Source organism: Periplaneta americana, chromosome 9 (assembly GCF_040183065.1).
Source record: "Periplaneta americana isolate PAMFEO1 chromosome 9, P.americana_PAMFEO1_priV1, whole genome shotgun sequence".
NCBI classification, from domain to species: Eukaryota; Metazoa; Arthropoda; class Insecta; order Blattodea; family Blattidae; genus Periplaneta; species Periplaneta americana.
In genome coordinates, this window is record NC_091125.1 from 4,285,948 (window position 1) to 4,306,947 (window position 21,000).

General features: G+C 36.2%; 1 protein-coding gene across 1 annotated transcript in view; it reads left to right on the forward strand.

Moving 5' to 3' along the window:
• Nucleotides 1–21,000, forward strand: part of LOC138705729 (fatty acid synthase-like) — a gene marked incomplete at its 3' end in the record, with an annotated part of 84,824 nt that overhangs the window by 27,863 nt on the left and 35,961 nt on the right. The window contains exons 10-15 of the mRNA XM_069834297.1: nt 814–1,127; nt 3,510–3,797; nt 7,836–8,005; nt 9,247–9,486; nt 11,560–11,623; nt 16,924–17,100. Coding sequence (XP_069690398.1) covers nt 814–1,127; nt 3,510–3,797; nt 7,836–8,005; nt 9,247–9,486; nt 11,560–11,623; nt 16,924–17,100 — 1,253 coding nt within the window. The remainder of the gene's footprint in view (nt 1–813; nt 1,128–3,509; nt 3,798–7,835; nt 8,006–9,246; nt 9,487–11,559; nt 11,624–16,923; nt 17,101–21,000) is intronic.

The window sequence follows — 21,000 nt, forward strand, 5'->3', positions numbered from 1 at the left end:
TCAGGGGCATATTTCAATAGGCCTATATTTACTATCACAACCATAGACTAAACAATAACCGATAAAAGTTTATTCAGCCACTGAATGCAATAATTCATTGTTGTAAATAAAGCTTTAAAGTTGCTTTTTTTTTACCTACATCCCATATTTCAAGAATCTGATGTTACATCTTTTTCCGGGGACGTCTTCAGTTATTGTTATCTTGCATTTGTCTCGTCGAATGTGACGTAGAAAGATACAAAAAAAAAATGGTCAAGCAACAATTTCATAAAAAAAAAACTAATGAAACGCACAAAGGACAAATCATGGAAGAACATAGCTGACAAATCCTCAACGAATCCAAGACGCATAGCAGTTCCACATATCCGATTGGTTACAGGGCATGACTTCTTATTTACAAAAAATTGGAATTCTGGACAGCCCTCTTTGCAATATGCAAGAAGACATGGACAGTTCTCATCTTCAACACTGCCCTTCAGTTTACTCCACAAAGATCTGTGACCAATATTGGGAAGCACGTGCAAAACTCTCTTCCTAATACTTTTTCTTTTTTATTACTTATTACTGTTATTATTTCAAACCTTTGTTCGTGTACACATTCTATGTATTGTATGTTTTAAGAAAATGGCCATTGGTCAAGTTCTAAGATGCATTAGATATAAAAAATATATTAAAAGTGATTTCATTTAGGTACCTGTGTCTTTTGAATTATAGTTCAAGAAAATAATCTATAGAGGGTAAAATAACCTGCAGCATGATAAAGAAATGGCACTATTGCAAAAGCCATCAAATGACACCACATTCTGTCTTCAGACGAGGTGGTCGAGGTGAGCATGTACAGCGAGCTGGGCATCATCAGGGCGGGCTTGGTGGAAGTGAGGGGCCTCAAGTCGGTTTGGATCAATCGGCACCCTCCTACAGGGCAGATTGTGCTGGAAGAGCGCGTCTTCGTGCCCTACGAGGAGTATGCCAGCCTGGATTACTGGACTGCCTCGCGAGCTTGTCTGCACATCGTGCTGGAGAACCAGCAGGGAAGTGTGGTCAAGGTTGTGGAGCTCAACCAAAATGGACTCAAACCCATCTCTCCACAGGTGGAGCTCCTGCTGAGAGACGTGCCAAACACTGAGGCAAGTCTGTCATGCCTGTTACTGCTTATGTCCCAGGACTGTAATGATAATGATAAACAAAAATAATCGTTTTGTTATTATATGACTTGAACAGAAATAAGTAGTAGTTGTAGTGATAGTAGTAGTAGTAGTAGTAGTAGTAGTAGTAGTAGTAGTAGTAGTAGTAACAACTGTGGAAATGAGATTCCTAAGGAGGACTGCTGGCTACAGCTTGCTTGACCACAAAAGGAATGAACTAATTACAAAAGAATTGAAAATACACCTATTTATGAACATCTCAACCACTATAGACAAAAATGGCTTAACCATGTCAATAGGATGGACCGTTCCAGACTCTCAAGACAAATTCTCCGCTATATACCACATGGAAGATGATCTTTGGGACGCCCCTTGAAAAGATGGACGGAGAACGTAACAGGCTACTAGGCCTAATACCTGCTAGGACGATGATGATGATGATGATGATGATGATGATGATGATGATGATAATGATAGTAAGACTAATAACAATAATAATAATAATAATAATAATAACGATGGTAGTAAAAAAATTGGAAATTTATCATTTGAAGACGTGGAAAAATTCAAATACCTGGGAGCAACAGTAACAGATATAAATGATACTCAGGAGGAAATTAAACACAGAATAAATATGGGAAATGCCTGTTATTATTCGGTTGACAAGCTTTTATCATTCAATCTGCTGTCAAAAAATGTGAAAGTTGCAATTTATAAAACAGTTATATTACCAGTTGTTCTTTATGGTTGAGAAACTTGGACTCTCACTTTGAGAGAGGCATATAGGTTAAGGGTGTTTGAGAATAAGGTGCTTCGGAAAATATTTGGGACTAAGAGGGATGAAGTTACAGGAGAATGGAGAAAGTTACACAACACAGAACTGCACGTATTGTATTCTTCACCTGACATAATTAGGAACATTAAATCCATACGTTTGAGATGGGCAGGGCATGTAGCATGTATGGGCGAATTTAGAGACCGGAGGGGAAAAAGACCTTTGGGGAGGCCGAGATGTAGATGGGAAGATAATATTAAAATGGATTTGAGGGAGGTGAGATATGATGATAGAGAATGGATTAATCTTGCTCAGGATAGGGACCAATGGCGGGTTTATGTGAGGGCGGCAATGAACCTCTGGGTTCCTTAAAAGCCAGTAAGTAAGTAAGTAGTAATGGCATAAAATGGCATGGAATTTCAGGACCTTGGAAAGAATAAGTAGATTTTTTGAGTAAGCCGCTTTTTTACTAATGAGCCATTACAATCTTCAAGAAATCGATTTATTACACTGTAAAAACAGTTTTTAATTAAAACTTTATAAAGAACTTTCTCAAAATGTTTGATGTGCAGATATTTCTTTGGTATAATTTGGTACGTTTTTGTACATGTTTAGTTGTAGAGCGGTATCATTATGATGTTTATAACTTCGTGAATGAATTTCTGGCCAATTCGCCACAATTCCAGGAACTTCTTGATGGAACCATCTCAGAATTGTTAACAGTCGAAATAAAAATAATAGACGTTTTTATAATGGACATAATTATTTTTATGTTAATTTTATTTGTGAAATAACCATCAGATTCTTTATTGCCAATTTTTATTTTCTATTTACATCCATCACATAAATTTTGTATGGCTTGATTGAGTACTTCTTAGATTCACATGTTTCTTAAAGCTGTCCATAATTTGGATATAGGGACATTATCATATTCTTTTGCAGGGTCTGCAAATAGTAATAATAACAATAATAATAATAATAATAATAATAATAATAATAATAATAATAAACAAAAATCGTTGAATAATTTCGAAGGAGAAATTGTTCCGGGGCCGGGTATCGAACCCGGGACATTTGGTTAAACGTACCAACGCTCTACCAACTGAGCTACCCGGGAACTCTACCCAACACCGATCCAATTTTTCCCTCTATATCTACAGACCTCAAAGTGGGCTGACAACCGTCAAGCAACCAACATTGAGTGCACACTAACTCTGTGTGACTTAAATTGTGGTTTTCTGTTACGTACAGTGACGTGTATTATGCAAATCAAACTTTCAAGTATAACTCCCTGTAAAGTTGATTTTAATAATTTCGAAGGAAAAATTGTTCCGGGGCCAGGTATCGGTGTCGGGTAGAGTTCCCGGGTAGCTCAGTTGCTGGGCATTGGTACGTTTAACCAAAGGTCCCGGCTTCGATACCCGGCCCCTGAACAATTTTTCCTTCGAAATTATTCAAATCAACTTTACAGGGAGTGATACTTGAAAGTTTGATTTGAACAAAAATAGTTGTTTGTGTTATTATAAGGCTTACTCAGAAACAAGAGTAGCAATCAAGGCAATATGCTGATAAGCTGGATGTGGTTGCAGGTGGACCTGACTCTGCTGGGTTCTGAGAACTGCCTGCTAGACCGTGGGTCGTCAGTGAAGGTGAAGGACCACCAGCTGACGGCAGAGAAGGACTGCACACTGATCATGTCGTCTAGCATCCTGCAGCATGCTGATCTGCTGCGAACAGCTGTGGACGTTCTGTCAGATGGGGCCTATATCCTGGCACGGGAGAAGCCAGACAGCAAGAGTCCTGGGTTCAATGACACACGGTTAGAGGTAGTGATGGAGAAAACTTGCGAGCACGAGAAGCTTGTGTTGCTCAAAAAGGTAATGATCTATGAAGGACCATACTCTAATGCAGAGGCTGTGCAAACTACGGCCCGTGGACCAAATACGGTCCTCTTATGTGTTCAATCTGTCCCATGGGATAAATAACTTTGTTGTTATTATTATTATTATTATTATTATTACTACTTATTATTATTATTATTATTATTACTTATTATTATTATTACTGTTATTACTATTATTATTATTATTACTATTATTATTATTATTATTATTATTATTATTATTACTTATTATTATTATTATTACTTATTATTATTACTGTTATTACTATTATTACTATTATTACTATTATTATTATTATTATTATTATTATTATTATTATTATTGTTATTACTATTATTATTGTTATTATTACAATTACTATTATTATTATTATTATTATTATTATTATTATTATTATTACTGTTATTATTATTATTATTATTATTATTATTATTATTACTATCATTATTATTATTATTACTGTTATATTATTATTATTATTATTATTATTATTATTATTATTATTACTATTATTATTATTATTATTATTACTATTATTGTCATTATTATTATTATTATTATTATTATTATTATTATTATTATTACTGTTATTATTATTATTATTATTATTATTATTACTGTTATATTATTATTATTATTATTATTATTATTATTATTATTATTATTATTATTATTGTTATTATGTCATAATTACTAGGAAAGATTGGTGTCTTACTTGATTCTAAATTATATTTCCATGAGCATGTGCAATATGAAGGGTACACAGGAAAAATGAACAATGTCACAATTCCTGTAAGGGTGATGTCGTTATCTAATTCATAGTACTACTACAAAGTTTACTGTTATTTTTACCAAAAGTGGTGAAGGAGAATTAAAGCCACGGGTACAACTCATCATTTCCTTCATTTCAAGTAGAAACACCAATAAATGTTGCAGTAATATACTGAAATAGATTATTATCTCACCCTTAATGGAAATGCGACATTGTTCGTTTTTTCCATGTAGCCTACCCTTCATATATTTATACCCATTCATTAAGAATGCTCGGCCTAATTAGATCTATAACTTATTCTTTTTCTACTCCTATGTGTCTATTAATTTTATACTATACATTGGTCAGATCCAAGGTTGAATATGCATCTGTAGTATGGAACTCTATTACTTCCACTGACTCGGCTAAACTGGAGAATATTCAAAGAAAATGTATTTCCTTGTGTTCTTATAGATTTTTACCAAATTCCGATTATAACTATGAGACTAATTGCAAATATTTTAATTGGTGTAGTTTGTCAGATGTCAAGATCTTGATTATTTATTTTTTTGTAAAGTCATTAAGGGTGATACTGATTGTGAATCATTCATAAGCAATATCAGTCTTCGTATTCCTGCTAAGGGTTTAAGGTTTTATAAAATTTTTTACAATAGAAATTCTAAATCTCTCTCTCCGGTCTGCAGATGTATTAAATATGCTAATTTGCATGGATATACTTCATAAATACTTTTATTTCACAACATTAATAAAAATGCTACACGAAAATAGTGAAACTGCAGCTTATATGGTATTCCACAGCCTTTCTTATTATCCATGGATGCTGTCGTCATTGTTACAGTCGATATATATGGCCAGTTACGTTTCATATTGTATTAACAAAAAAAAAAGTATCAATTTTATTTTAAATAGAGATACAGAACCGAAACTTTAATCTAATTGAAACATTTAACTATACATTTTTCCTTTGCATGGAATAAAAAACTCTTTAGAAAATTCAGGCCAGTTCAGAGTTTTAATATGCAAAGCCTCCTGTATATCTCTATTTCTATTGTTTCCTAAGCAAAGTCCTTGTAACACGATAATATTTCAAATCCATAGTGACTTCGATTCGGCATTTCTTTTGCAGCCCAGTGTACATACTACCAAACATAAAAAATTAGAGATCATGATTGATAAAGGAAAATACGAGAGGATTAAGTTAGGGTATCAATACGGAAGCCGGGAGGATCCAAAAAATTTAGCTCAAATACAGCGGAGTTTCCACAAAATACGGGAGAGTTGGTCAGTCTGTTATAGTCCCTGGCATGAAAGATATCTTCACTAAATCTTTAGATATGTATGATTCTTTTGCATTATTCAGAAAATGTGTTAACTTTAATTTATTCATGAGTTCATTACAATTTATTACATTCATTTTCACATTATGAAAAATTAATATTGAAAAAGCCTTCAGCTGGAGAAAAAGTTGTTTTATCCCTGACCACAACGAAAAACATGCCTTTACTAAATACTTTTGCGTTTGTAAAGTAGGCTTTTATTCAACATTACTTTATTCCACTAGTGAGATAAAGACTTTACCTCACAGTTTGAACTTTATCTCACAGTTCATTAGTATTTTCCTAGTACCCGGGCACACACATATACTTTTCCATTCAAGAAGTTAATATATTAGTTACTAGATGTCACTACCTCTACTTCTTTATTACCATTTCTTAAATATACATACACTCAATCTCCTTCTCTTTTCTCTATCTGCTATGTCGTAATTTGTACATTACATCCATATCTAATATGCATCTTTTTAAAATTTTGTAATAATTTACCTTTTGGGATGCAAGGAGACTTGAACCTACGAAGTTGGGTTTATACGATTTTAAAACAACACGCGTTAGCCAACTCAGCTAAACAGACACGATGATTAATTAAGTTTTAATATTCCTCTTAAGTTTACAGAAGTAAAATGTGAAATTATTTTAATCACATTAGTTCCGTGAACACTTCTAAATAATCCCTGAAACTTCAAAAAGACGAAAATACACGTTTAAAGTGAAAAAATATGTATTAAAATTATATAATTAATTATAATTTGTTATTTATCCAACGCCTTAGATACCACTCTTTACTAATCATGGCCTCCTACATCATGACCTACCTAGTAACGTATCGATTCTAAAATCCATGCCATGGTATGTGATACCATTCTTCACTGATCATGGCCTCTTACATCATGTCCTAGCTAATACACATATCGGTTCTAAAATCCATGCCATGATATCTGATTATATGAGGACTTATTTTCAACATATTTTCTTTTATAAAACATAATTTTTCGTTATGGTCATGGATAAAATTGCGTATGGTACTTGTGAGCGTGATCTTTATCGCACTCGGCTGACGCCTCATGCTTAAATCTTTCCATTGGCGTAATAAAGATGCACTTACCTCACAAGTACCAGAAATAACTATTTTTGTGCGAGATCGTACGTATTTGCTTGGTTTCCTTACAAAACCAATCCACGGAAAGTCTAAAATTCCACATTCAGTATTCCCAACCTAACACACATAACAATTTCCCTCTTCTTACCGCTTAAGTGACATATTGATTTTACTGCTTTAGGCTTTTAACATATTACTTTTAGAGACGTTCAATATAGTAATAATTATAAATTGGAAACTTACCACTGCAATTTCACCTAAATTGCACTGTTAATTATTGTTTTTAAATATTTGCAAAAATTAAGTAAACTCTACAACTCCACTTAAGTTACTGCATTCGTGATGCAAGTTACATTAAGGAAGCCGTGAAAAAATCAACAATATTCCAGACTCATCATAGACTGGGGGAAAAAAAGACAGACGTATATCACGGCCTGCTGGAGTATAGTAAACACAGAAAACATTTTAAAGCAACAATGTTGAAGATAGATATTTTTGTTTTGCAAATTTTCCGTCATTGAACAGAAACCAAGATGGATATTTCATTGCAACTAATTAGAAATTCGTCTTTCAGGTATGTAATAAACGATCTTCGCACAAAATAATATACGATACACGAGCGGTATGTTTTCTTTCAATTCTCGGAAATTAAAAAAGGTCAACTACTTTTCGCTTTTTCAAACTTTTCCTCGAACATGAAAACTTCAACATACCGCTCTTGTAACGTATATTACTATTATTTGGTCCTTGTGTAAATAAGTTTGCTCGTCCCTGCCCTAATGCATCATGACTGTTCACTGCAGGCTCCAGCACTGCCCGCTGTGGACATGGTCTTGGTGTCGGCACAGAACAGCAACTGGCTGGCCCGCATCACTCCACACCGCATCGTGCTGGTGGCTCAGCGTGAGGCGCTCAGCGGCATTGTCGGCCTCGTCGAACACATCCGCAGACAGCCCGGGAGCAGCTTTGTCAGGTGTGTTACTCTGTGCACTATGGTTTTCCCCTACACCGGTGCTTCCCAAAGTGGGAGTCGTGTAAAGAGCTGAGGGGGATCGCGAAATGATTTACAAATAAAACAAAACGCCTTATTAGAGGTAAAGGTATCCCCGTCACATGCCATGAAGGCACTTGGGGGGGGGGGGGGGCATGGAGGTAGAGCCCCAGGCTTTCCATGACCTCGGCACTAGAATGAGGTGGTGTGGTCGGCACCACGCTCTGACCGCCTTTTACCCCCGGGAAAGACCCGGTACTCAGTTTTATAGGAGGCTGAGTGAACTTTGGGGCCGTTCTGGAAGTTTTGCAACGAGAAAAAATCCTGTCACCACCTGGGATCGAACCCCGGACCTTCCAGTCCATAGCCAGCTGCTCTACCAACTGAGCTACCTGGCTGCCAAACGCCTTATTAACATACATTTAATTTGCATTTAGAAACATGACGTTGAAGATAAAAATAAAAAATCTTCCAGTAGTTATAAAGTAAAAAATAATTAATGTCGTAAATGTGCCTGTTTTTCAGAACACAGCCTCTTAAATCTGGACTAAGTATTTGATACAGGCACAGTTATATCATTTTCAAATTTGAGATTTCTTGCTTTTGATTTGATGACAATCATAGACAAGAAATCCATGTTGAATCTTTCGTACACTACTTTCAACACTTGAATATAAATAATTGATTAAATGGCAATCTTACTCTTGTTAATTATGTAATAGTAATAGTTGCGACAAGTTCTACATAGGACAGACAGGCAGATCATTCCAAACTCGCTACAAAGAACACATTAAAGCTATAACCAGAGGACACAACACATCTACATACGCCGATCACATAACAAATGCCAACCATACATACAATAACATAAATACGGACATGGAAATCCTACACACACAACCCAAGAACCAAAAACTCAACACACTAGAACAATACGAAATATACAAACACACTAAAACACACCCTGATCAAATCTTCAACGCACAGATCAATTTCAGTACACACACACTATTCGACTCCACAATCCAACACATTCCAACAATAAAACACACCCTCCTAACAGGCAGAGAAGTTCGAGATGACGCCGAGATCTAGTAGGCTCTGATGATGGTGCGTGATGCACTGAAACAGCTGTAAGCCGAACGAATATTACATATTTAACACGAGTAAGTCCACTAGTTCATCAATTAAAAAAACATTGTTGTGACTTCTTCATGTTGCAGGTGTTTCTTCATTCTGGATACACTGGCGCCCCTGTTTGACATTAATTTGCCGTTTTATCGAAAACAACTGAACAAGGACTTGGTCATGAACGTGTACAACAATGGAAAGTGGGGATCGTACCGACACATGCCAATGTCGAGCCCTCCGATCATCCCTGTGCCTCACGCCTACGTGAGTGTGAGGACAAGGGGAGACCTGTCCAGCCTGGAGTGGGTGGAAGGCAGACTGCATCCAGTGGCGTATGTACCAACTTAATTTTTCTACCTAGCTTAGGTGCTGAAAGGAAAAACAAATTTGTGTCACATTTTCTAACCTCAATGCATTATTGTTGATTGTAGATCCCATATTGCGTAACCTTTAACTAACGTGGTGCCATAATTGAGACACCAATAACGTGGTGAGGTCCAAAAGACCAGTGATGGTTAAGTTGTAATCATATTAATATTTTTTTTTTTTAAATAATTTTCAGTATTGGGTGCATTAGAAGAGTCTATGTGAAGCTGAAAATGTAAATTGGCAGGAATTAACGTTTGTTATTCAATGCAAAATTATATTTAAAAATCACCTACAAAAACTTTGGTGTTAAATTTTTATACAAACATACATAAGTATCAGTGGCGTATACTGGTTAAAGGGTTTGGGCTACCACTGACCCTATTATTACACAAAATATATTTTAAAATCCCTATAATAAAATTCCTTACATATTTATGTGAATTCCAGACGTCTTGATTGGGACGTATGTTGATTGTTATGTACGACGGTTAAAAGGCACTTTTAATAAACCTTCTATTACACAGTCATTTTCAACACAAACCTCTCCAGAAACTTGTTCTGCCATATTTTTCACAATATCACTTAATTGGGAAATTAAAAACTTAATAATTCACAATTAATATAACTCTTAGACACTCGAACAAATCACAGATTTAAAATAATGCACTGCAAGAACACAATCACATTCATGAGCTAGCGTACTAAGCTATTGCTGCTTCGCGCCTGCGAAGAAACCGATCATGAGAGTGGGAACTCGCCCGGCCTACATTGCACGATGGAAACAGAAGGGAGAGGGGGGGACGGGCAGTTGTGCGACAGGACAGCGTGTGCGGTACGGTCACAGGCTACCTCACGTAGCAAGCGGTTTCTCCAGCGATGCCGCCTTGACAACTTGTTTCTTTTCAAGAGCAGAGAGCGCATATAAATCTAACAATTACTTTAATTTTAATTACTGTGGTAAAACTAATATGGTAATACAAAATTATGACATTATGTTATATTATAAACTTTTTCTTTTGTAATTTCCTTGGGCTACTGCCGGTAGCCCCGGTAGTCCGCAAAATACGCCCCTGATAAGTATATGTTGTTGTTGTTTTCTAATGCCAGGCGTTTGACAATAAAGTCATTTGACCTCTTGCACTCCAATATTTTTCAAAGATATTGTCATGGCCAGCCACTGAAGCACAGATTTTGAGGTGTTCCGAATCCATTTCTTGGTTTGAGTTGCACAATGGGCAGTTAGGGGACTGATATATTCCAATTCTATGCAGGTGTTTGGCCAAACAATCATGGCCTGTTGCCAATCTAAATGCAGCTACAGACGATTTTCGTGGTAAATCGGGAATTAACTGTGGATTATGATGCAGAGAGTTCCATTTTTTCCCTTGGGATTGTGTTATCAAATTTTGTTTGTTGAAGTCTAAGTATGTAGATTTAATAAATCTCTTCACAGAGTAATATGTAGATTTAGTAACAGGTCTGTAAGTAGCAGTGCTGCCCTTCTTTGCTAAAGCATCCGCATTCTCGTTTCCCAGGATTCCACAGTGGGATGGTATCCATTGGAATACAATTCTTTTATTGAGTGATAATCATTGAGAGAGCATTTTAGTTATTTCTGCTCTTTGAGATGAAGGTGTGTGTTTAGAGACTATTGATAGAATAGCTGCTTTGGAGTCTGACAATATAACTGCATTCTTAAATTGATTGATGTGGCGTAGAAGATTCCTGAGACTTCCACTTATTGCAACGATTTCTCCATCAAAACTTGATTTTTCTCTCTCACACTTCGAACATAGACGTTTCATGTAAAAATGCAAATATGTGCCTCGTAATGCGAAATAATAATTGGTTATGAATATTTTATTTCATTTAATTTTTGGAAACTAGAAAAAACAAAAAATCATGAAATACAAACAACTTAAAATCTGTTATCATAATAATTGTCATATCGTGGGCCTGTGAATGCTTCAGGCAGTCATATTATTGTTTGTTTTAACTAAGTGATATGTACTAAGATAGAAATGGTTGTGTTACAGTGTTGTAGCCAAGCCTGCAGAGGAGCTGGTGCACGTCTATAATTCTGGACTCAACTTCCGCGATGTACTGACTGCAACCAAAAAAACTTGACATAGAAACTGCTACTGGTCAGCCACTTCAGGTGACAGTATGTTCTCATTCGTTCTTGTTTAATTCAGGTGAATTCACACTAAATTTAATGAAGTTGTCCGTCACGTGTCTGCTATTATATCAGAAGTGTGTCATTTTTATTTACGAGATCTGAAATAATTTATAAAGATATTACGTCAAAATAGGTAGCCTACCAGTACGAACTTATATTCATTGTAATGTCTTCACACTTGTTGCCATTCAAATATCTTCAAACTTAATAATTATTCGCGTTAAAATCTCTATAAACTTATTCCAGTCAAATTATCTTCATAATTTTTCATGTTAAAATCTCTACTCTTGGACAATACCTTCACATATATTCCCATTGAACTGTCTACAAAAGTATTCCAATTAAATAATATTCGTAAAAATCGTTCTTGTATACAGTAGAACCCCTCATTTTGCACTTTTCAAGTGATTCTGAAAGAATGCTGTAATTGAGAGAAAATGTAAACTATGAGATATGGTTTACGCATAACAAGAACATTAAGATACAATGTTCAGTACATAGAATGATTTGAATTCAATGCCTTGAACTTCTGTAACACACAGGATTCTACTAAATATTATTTACTTATTTACTTACTGGCTTTTAAGGAACCCGGAGGTTCATTGCCGCTCTCACATAAGCCTGCCATCGGTCCCTATCCTGAGCAAGATTAATCCAGTCTGTATCATCATTATCCCACCTCCCTGAGATCCATTTTAATATTATCTTCCCATCTACGTCTCGGCCTCCTTAAAGGTCTTTTTCCCTCCGGCCTCCCAACTAACACTCTATATGCATTTCTGGATTTGCCCATACGTGCTACATGCCCTGCCCATCTCAAACGTCTGGATTTAATGTTCCTAATTATGTCAGGTGAAGAATACAATGCGTGCAGTTCTGCGTTGTGTAACTTTCTCCATTCTCCTGTAACTTCATCCCTCTTAGCCCCAAATATTTTCGTAACAACCTTATTCTCAAACACCCTTAATCTCTGTTCCTCTCTCAAAGTGAGAGTCCAAGTTTTACAACCATAAAGAACAACCGGTAATATAACTGTTTTATAAATTCTAACTTTCAGATTTTTTGACAAAAGCTTCTCAACCGAATAATGAATGAAATGAAATGCGCACAATGTGCATAGGATTTGTAGCTTAGTCTTTGCAGAAGTTTGTGAACGAGGTTTTCCTTTCACGGCAGTTTTCAACGTAATATTGTCCACACGGCTTCTGACACAATTCACACACACATTCGTCGTTGGGTTTGTGGTATCTCTTGGTGGCACAGATCTTATGGTGAAAATCATGTACTGCGTAATGGGTCACTGTGTGTCTCAGTTCGTAGTTTGTGTTTGCCCAGCCTCTGGTTGTCATGGCGTCTGTTATGTAGAACTCACTCCAGATGGCGTTCTTCTTTCCTCTGAGTACTTCCAGGGCTTTCTCGTATGCTGGGGTCTTCAGCATGCAGAGTTGTGTTCTAATATCTTCGATGAAGAAGCGTTCCTTCATTAGTTCGTATGTTAGTCTCGAGAGAGTTGTTCTTCCTACTCCTAGTACTCTTTTCATGAAGGATGATTTGACTCGTTCTCAACTGAATAATAACACGCATTTACCATATTTATTCTGCGTTTAATTTCCTCCCAAGTGTGGGAATTAAATAATTGGCTTTCCCAAAACACGATATTAAATGTTTGATATAAAACAATTTTTGTCTCGGAAAGGAGGCAAAAACGAGCAAAATAATTGTTTTAAACTTTTTGTTTGAAATTTCTTATAGAATAACCCTTTGAAATTAATGACAGTACTTACAGTTCACCTGTATGTAATATATATTACTTGTATTATACAGGGTGTTTCTAAATTAGACTGGCAAACTTTTCAGTTGGATTGATAACCTTCTTTCAATAGACTGGCAAACTTTTCAGTTGGATTGATAACCTTCTTTCAAACATTTTTCATTAAGGAACCCATGGGCTAGGACGCTTCGTTTCAGTGCAAGTGGGGTTTAATGCTACCACCCAGTTTGTTTACTCCATCAGTGGAGTATCATTCTTTGACCCGGTTTGTTTATTCCCTCAGCTCGGTATCATGCATTAAACCAATTTGATTACCTGTGGTTTATGAAACCCCTGTTGACTCTGAAGAAGACCTTGCAACACTCACTGTCTGCACAGCAGCTGAAATCAGGGAAATGCCTCGCGTCTCTGAAAGGGTATGACAAAGTATGGCACTAATTTCATTTACTCTTTCATCGTATGATGACGCAGAATATCTGCATGGAAATATCATATGTACTTCGGTACATTATAATAATATATGCTATGCGTAAATCACTTTGTGATTTAAGACAGCGCTTATTCCGTCGGATCCCGGCCAACTAGTCACTCATAACGAGTGCACCTCAGCACATGTGTGGTCTTCGGTCCTAGGTTCATAGATATCTATGACGTAGTGCAGAGGGCGGCCACTAGAGGGAACCCAAGAGTTGGAGCTTAAAACTGAGACGATTCTTCCGAAGCCGGGATGGAATCGGTGTGGCTTAGTGGATGAAGCGTCAGCACATAGAGCTGAAAACCCGGGTTCAAATCCCGGCGCCGGAGAGAATTTTTCTTCGTTCCATTACTCTTTCATCGTAAAAAAGTATGGCACATCGATGCAATGCTTGTCTGGAAGTCAATGGACGTGTGTTCCAGCACTTGTTGTAGTGATGAGACAATAAAGCATTGGGTCCATACTGCTAATTTAACAATGAAGTGTCCACACCTGTGGAGTAGCGGTTAGTGTGTCTGGCCGGGAAACCAGGTGGCCTGGGTTCGAATCCCGGTTGGGACAAGTTACCTGGTTGAAGTTTTTTCTAGAGTTTTCCCTCAACCCAATACGAGCAAATGCTGGGTAACTATCAGTGCTGGACCCCGGACTCATTTCACCGGCATTATCACCTTCATCTCATTCAGACGCTAGATAACCTGAGATGTTGATACAGCGTCATAAAATAACTTACTAAAAAAAAGACACTGAAGTGAGTGTTTTTCCTTTTCATACGGTTTGTTTTGTTTTGTTTTTTTTTTTTTTTTTGTTTGTTCGGATCAGTAAATTGTGCCTGTAACATCAATGATTTGTTTATTCACTTTTCACGTAACTATTTACTTCAATCCCTTCCTGTAAGATTTAGCCATGTAATGACATAAGCCCTGCTTGCTCTGAAAGGAAGTGTAGCAGCCCATGGGTTTCTTAACAAAAACTGTTTGAAAGAAAGTTATCTATCTGATCCCAAAGTTTGTCAGTCTAATTTAGAAACACACTGTATATTTTCACACAATTATTATTGTTAATATATTTTAAAGCTTAAAGTGTTTAGTGCAGCCAATGAGAGTAGGTAAGCTTATAATAGTTTTTTAACTTGGTTATTTAATGACGCTCTATCAACTACTGGGTTATTTAGCGTCAATGAAATTGGCGGTAGCGAGATGAGGCCGAGGATTGGCCACAGATTATCTGACATTCGCCTTACAGTTGGGGAAACTTCGGAAAAACCCAACCAGATAATCAGTCTGAGCGGGAATCGAACTCACGCCCGAGTGCAACTCTGGATCACCAGGCAAAAGCTCTACTAGTATCTGGTCTTGGGAGGACAAAGCTGTAGTTAAAATTGGTACTGAAATATAGGGCTGTAGGGAAAGAATATTGACCTACCTTCTATCTAGCAGGAAGATCCATCTGTTTCTGACGTAATTCAGTAAAACAGTCAAGCCCTTTTCAACTGTAGAGACGTTACTAAAAGTCATACTTGATGGATTCTAGCACAAAAGTGTGCAGCATATATTTGTCTATGCAGTGCATACTAAATGTCGATTTTGAAAAAAAAATTGGACTTGACCAGTTTTTGCACCGAGGTATTCAATTGAGGCTATGACTGGAAAAAAAGGGCACATACATGGGAAGCATATTTTGAGATAAACTGCTTTGAAATTTTCTTTCTATTTGAGAAAGTTAATTTGTTTCTTCACTATAATTCTCACATTCTGAATTACTTCTAATTTTTCTCATTACATTAATTTTATTCAAAAGTACTGGAGAGCAGAAGGTTGAAGTTCCAGGAGAATGCAGAAAGTTACACAACGCAGAACTGCACGCATTGTATTCTTCACCTGACATAATTAGGAACATTAAATCCAGACGTATGAGATGGGCAGGGCATGTAGCACGTATGAGTGAATGCAGAAATGCATATAGAGTGTTAGTTGGGAGGCCGGAGGGAAAAAGATCTTTGGGGAGGCCGAGACGTAGATGGCAAGATAATATTAAAATGGATTTGAGGGAGGTGGGATATGATGATAGAGACTGGATTAATCTTGCTCAGGATAGGGACCAATGGCGGGCTTATGTGAGGGCGGCAATGAACCTCCGGGTTCCTTAAAAGCCATAAGTAAGTATATAAAACTTTGTGTCATCCTAAATATCGGAACTCATTTCTTGCTCTTCTGAAGCACCTGGGTTTGTATCTTCTCTGTACTGATTTTATCACATATTACAAGTTATAAAAACATGAATTAGTTCTACTGTCATCGTTTTGCAGCAGATATCAGCTGTGCAATGATTCATTCAAACTGCTGCTCTGGCCTTTAAAGTGTTAGACTGAAACAGGAATTGCAGAGGTTATAGAGAAAAGTATGGAAAATAATGTAAGCTGATGGGAAGAAAACAGGAACATAAATCTATTTGCCCTTTTTCTGGCCACCACCTCCATTATCCACCTTTTAAAATATCTAGAAGTTGTTTCAGTTTAGTTTCTTCATTAAAATGTCTAGATACTTGTTTCAGTTGAACTATCTTCATAATTGAGGGCTTTGCCAGAAGAAAGGCGGATAGATCTACATGCCCTTCTTCGGGAAAACGGTTTAAAATGTAATGAATAATTATAGTAGCGAAATTTTGTTTTGATTGTACTGTACATACCTACAGGACAGGGCTACGTGCGTGTATAACATTTTATTCAGGTGCGTTTTAAAATCTTAGATAGCATGTATCTCAATTCGCCATATTGACATATACGCCCTTTTTCCGGCAAACCCCTCAATTATTATTCCCAGTACAGTATCTCTACTCTTGCTCCTCCGAAAACATTCAGTACAAGGCTTTGGATGTTACGTGCTTGTGGGTCCCGTCCTTGTGCTGTATTGACATGGGCAACAAAGCTAAATAAGATCATATATATTTGAAGTTAATGATTGCTTCTGTTGTGACAGGATGGAGTAGAAGGAATGGAGTTCTCTGGCCGTAACACAAGGGGTCATCGTGTGATGGGCATAGTGCCGTCCTGCGCTCTGGGGTCCATGGTTCTGGCCCACAAGGACCTGCTCTGGAATGTGCCCAACAATTGGACACTGGAGGACGCTGCCACAGTGCCCATGGCATATGCAACCGTGAGTTCCTTTCAGTGTTAAAAATAAAATAAGATGCTTATATAATTACAGTAATGAAGTTTTTGGTTGACTATATAATTTTATTAATGATTTATTACATTATTTTCTGTTATATAAATATTTTCGTGAATTATAGTTTCTATGTAGGTACTGTATTATTAGATATTTACGTCTATCTAAAAAGAAAGAACAAAACAACAACACATTCCACACAGTGCAACACTAGCATCTTTCGATATCACTAACTTATACACTAATATACCGATACAAGACACATTACAGATACTAAAACAAATGCTCATAGACAACAACACACCACAAGAACACATGGAAGAAATCATCAAAATCACAGACATCATAACAAAGCAAGACTATTTCACACACAACAAAAAATACTACACACAAACAGAAGGATTGCCAATGGGATTACCCATATCCAGCATACTAGCAGCGATATTTTTACACAACATAGAACAAACATACATACTCAACAATGAACACAACAAATATGCAGACAACATAATATACTGGCACAGATACGTAGATGACATACTCATACTATACAAAGGAAACAAACGACAAATACACAAACTACACACATAACGAGAAGTTTCATTAGTTCAGATCAAATTTCTGCACATTTAAAGGACAAAACTAAAATTCTTTCAATCATTTATTATCATAATACACTACTCTCTTAAATTGACTGAGCATGTTGGGAATTAAATGAACGGCTTTCCAAAACACGCTGTGAAATGTTTCATATAAAACAATTTTTATCTCGAAAATGAAGCAAAAATAAGATAGATTATATTAAAGTTTTTTGTTTGAAGTATCCCAAAGAATAACCCCCTGTAATTAATGACATTACTTACGGGTCACTCTGTATAAGATATGACACACTACTACAGGAATGTCTAAGAGAAGGTACAGTGTGACGACTCTATTGGTTAGCATAATTGATTGTAAACTAAATGACAGTCAGTTTTAAATTTATATTACCAGCAGGGGCGGCTTTCGAAGAGGGGCTGCGGAGCTGCAGCACCCCCAGACATTTGTGGCTCTTGTCTCGTTTTATGTTGTGAAAAACATTTATTATACAGTCTCTATCTAGCGGCTCGATTTTTTTTTTAATTTCGCTCTCAATGACATGCACGCAATCGTTAGTGAAGTCACTTCCTCCCCTGGTGCTGCCAGAGCGAAACCAGAGACAAGGACGGATTGGTGAAGCCACTTCCTCCCCTGGAGCTGCCAGTCTCGTCTCGGATGCTTTGCGCGTTAGTTTTACCCCTCCCCCTGCTGCCCCTCGCCGCGAATCCAGAGTTTCCAGGCGCTGCAAAATCTGCAGCAGTTTGTCAGTAGCGCACAGTTTTAAATACATTTTCTTTAATGTTGTGAGTATAACAAGTGCGACAATGTTTAATTCTGTTCAATATTTACAGTCTATTCAGTTCAGTACCTTAACAGTTCAGGAGAAATGTGAAATTAAGTGCCCATCAGTTGAATCTCATAATGGAAAGAGCCACGAAACAAAATACAAAGGCTTGCATATTTTTTTATCCAGTATCCCTGCTTTCTTCTTTCGATCTGTATTAGATTAATGTGTTTCAAAGACAATTCCATCAGCTGGGACAACAAGGTGGATTTAAAATAAGAACAGTAAATGTTGTTCATGAAAAGAAGGAGCCATTGCTAGAATGTTTTCAAACCATAATGGAATATGAAACATCTAACAACATCACAATAAATGAGGCAAGCGCCCTGGTGCGTACTCTTGAATATCCTGAATTCAATTTCTGGCTCAGTTATTTTTTTCATTTATTGATGTATCATGTAGATATATTATACAACCAACTACAACATCGCCAGTTAGATATTTCTAAGGTTAAAATCTGCATATAAAAAATTAAATTATGGTTTATTTAATGACACTCGCAACAGCAAGGGTTATATCAGCGTCGCCGGTGTGCCGGAATTTTTCCGCAGGATTCTTTTAAATGCCAGTAGATCTACTAACATGAGCCTGTCTCATTTAAACACAACTTACAAGATAAGGCGCATGGAACTAATCTTTAAATAAAGTAAGTTGCTTGGTTTATTTTTGTATGCAGCCCCCCTTAATTCAATACCCACGAGCCGCCACTGATTACCAGTATGGTTTTTGGTATCTTATTTTACTTCCAGTATACCATACCGACTCATACTGGCCCTATTCGACCAATGATATTTGAAACGTAAATGTATTTCGAGTATTTTGAATGTAAATGTATTTTGGTGATTTTTAGAAGAGTTTTGTATTTGTATTTAAAGTACTGAGGTATCAGCATTTTGCTCACCCCTGTGTAGAAAGCAATACATGTGAGACTTGATAGAACCGTGTGATTAACAATAGTGTGTTTGTACACTTCTATCTCAATCGTAAATGATTAAAAAGGAATAATTGTTGGTATTTTACGTGATCATCGAGGTAAATAATTCTAGTGAAGAGGGCTAGATGTAACTTCTGCTTCATAACTGCAACCGTATTCAGCTATGGCAGCCATACTGATAAACATGTCAAAATATTTTACATTCGTCCATGTGAATGCTTTCATGTCTTCAAATCGACTTTTCAGAGTCTGAAATACCATTGGCATTGGTAAGAACACCCAAGAATAAAATATTCCTCCACTAACGACATGGAATCTTTAGTTGATGACGAAAATTAAACTTGAGATGTTCAAAATTGTGTTTACAAACACACATTATTATCCTAATATGTCATAGAAAGTAAAACATTTACCATAAGTTATGTAAATAAAACGCCAAATTTTTAAAACTATACAGATAATATAGTAAATCAATTTATTGTGATGTATATTATTATTTAATATCGGTTATTATAGTTCACAAAACAGTAATGCAGTAGCATCATATGTCAGTATTTGTTCGAATCAGTACTAACAGCCAGGTAACTACAGGCCGAAGCATAGTTGGGTGAATATTCTGAAATGGGCAAATATGAATAACAAAACTGTAAAAAATATATTATATTAAATTGTGCACTTTTTTCTCACATTGGTTACATTTGCTCCTATTATTGAAGATCCTGGTATCAGTTGAGCTTAAAAAATTTTTTTGTGAGATTTTCTAATTTAAAAAAAAAGCCAAGGGATTGTTGTTATCTTTCCCTTACAGCCCATTGTTTAAGCTATCTTCTAAACTTCTGTACTTCAGATTTCACTTGTCTTCGAACATTTCTTTTTTTCACGATCAGTCATATCTGCTATTTTATTTCTTTTTTTTATATTCTTTGCCATAGTCCCTTTTTTTCTACAACTCCTCTTCAGTCATATTTGCCCTCTGCCTACGTATCTTCTCCCTTTCATATTTCCTACTTTCGTCATCAGACTTTTTTTCTTTCCTATATACAATCACATGAAATAATATTCGAAGTTACTTTATACACCAGTATTTAATAATTTTATGTTAAATGAATTCTCATCCCACAATAAAGGGACCAACGTTACAGGGACCATTGTGTTACAAATTAGTATAATTTCCGCAATCGCAATAGTTCTGACAAAATAAATCTTTAAAAATGTCATGGAGGTTAGATTTTTTAGTCGACAAACATTGTAATGTTTTGCACATACTACGAAAGTTTTGTATATACAAACTATATTCAATGCCACCAGGGACTGGTGTTACCAATAACAAACATAACATTCAGTCATCAGTGATGATTTTTGTATTTTCCAATAAAATAAATTACGATAATGGACGAAAAGTTTTTCAACTGGCGCCAAGTTGACCTCTCATCACTACCAACCGTTAAAATTTACCACATGAAACAAAATTGTCTTTTGTGTAGCTCTTTTATTTCGAGGGACTGACGTTACGAAAGTTTTGGGGACAAAC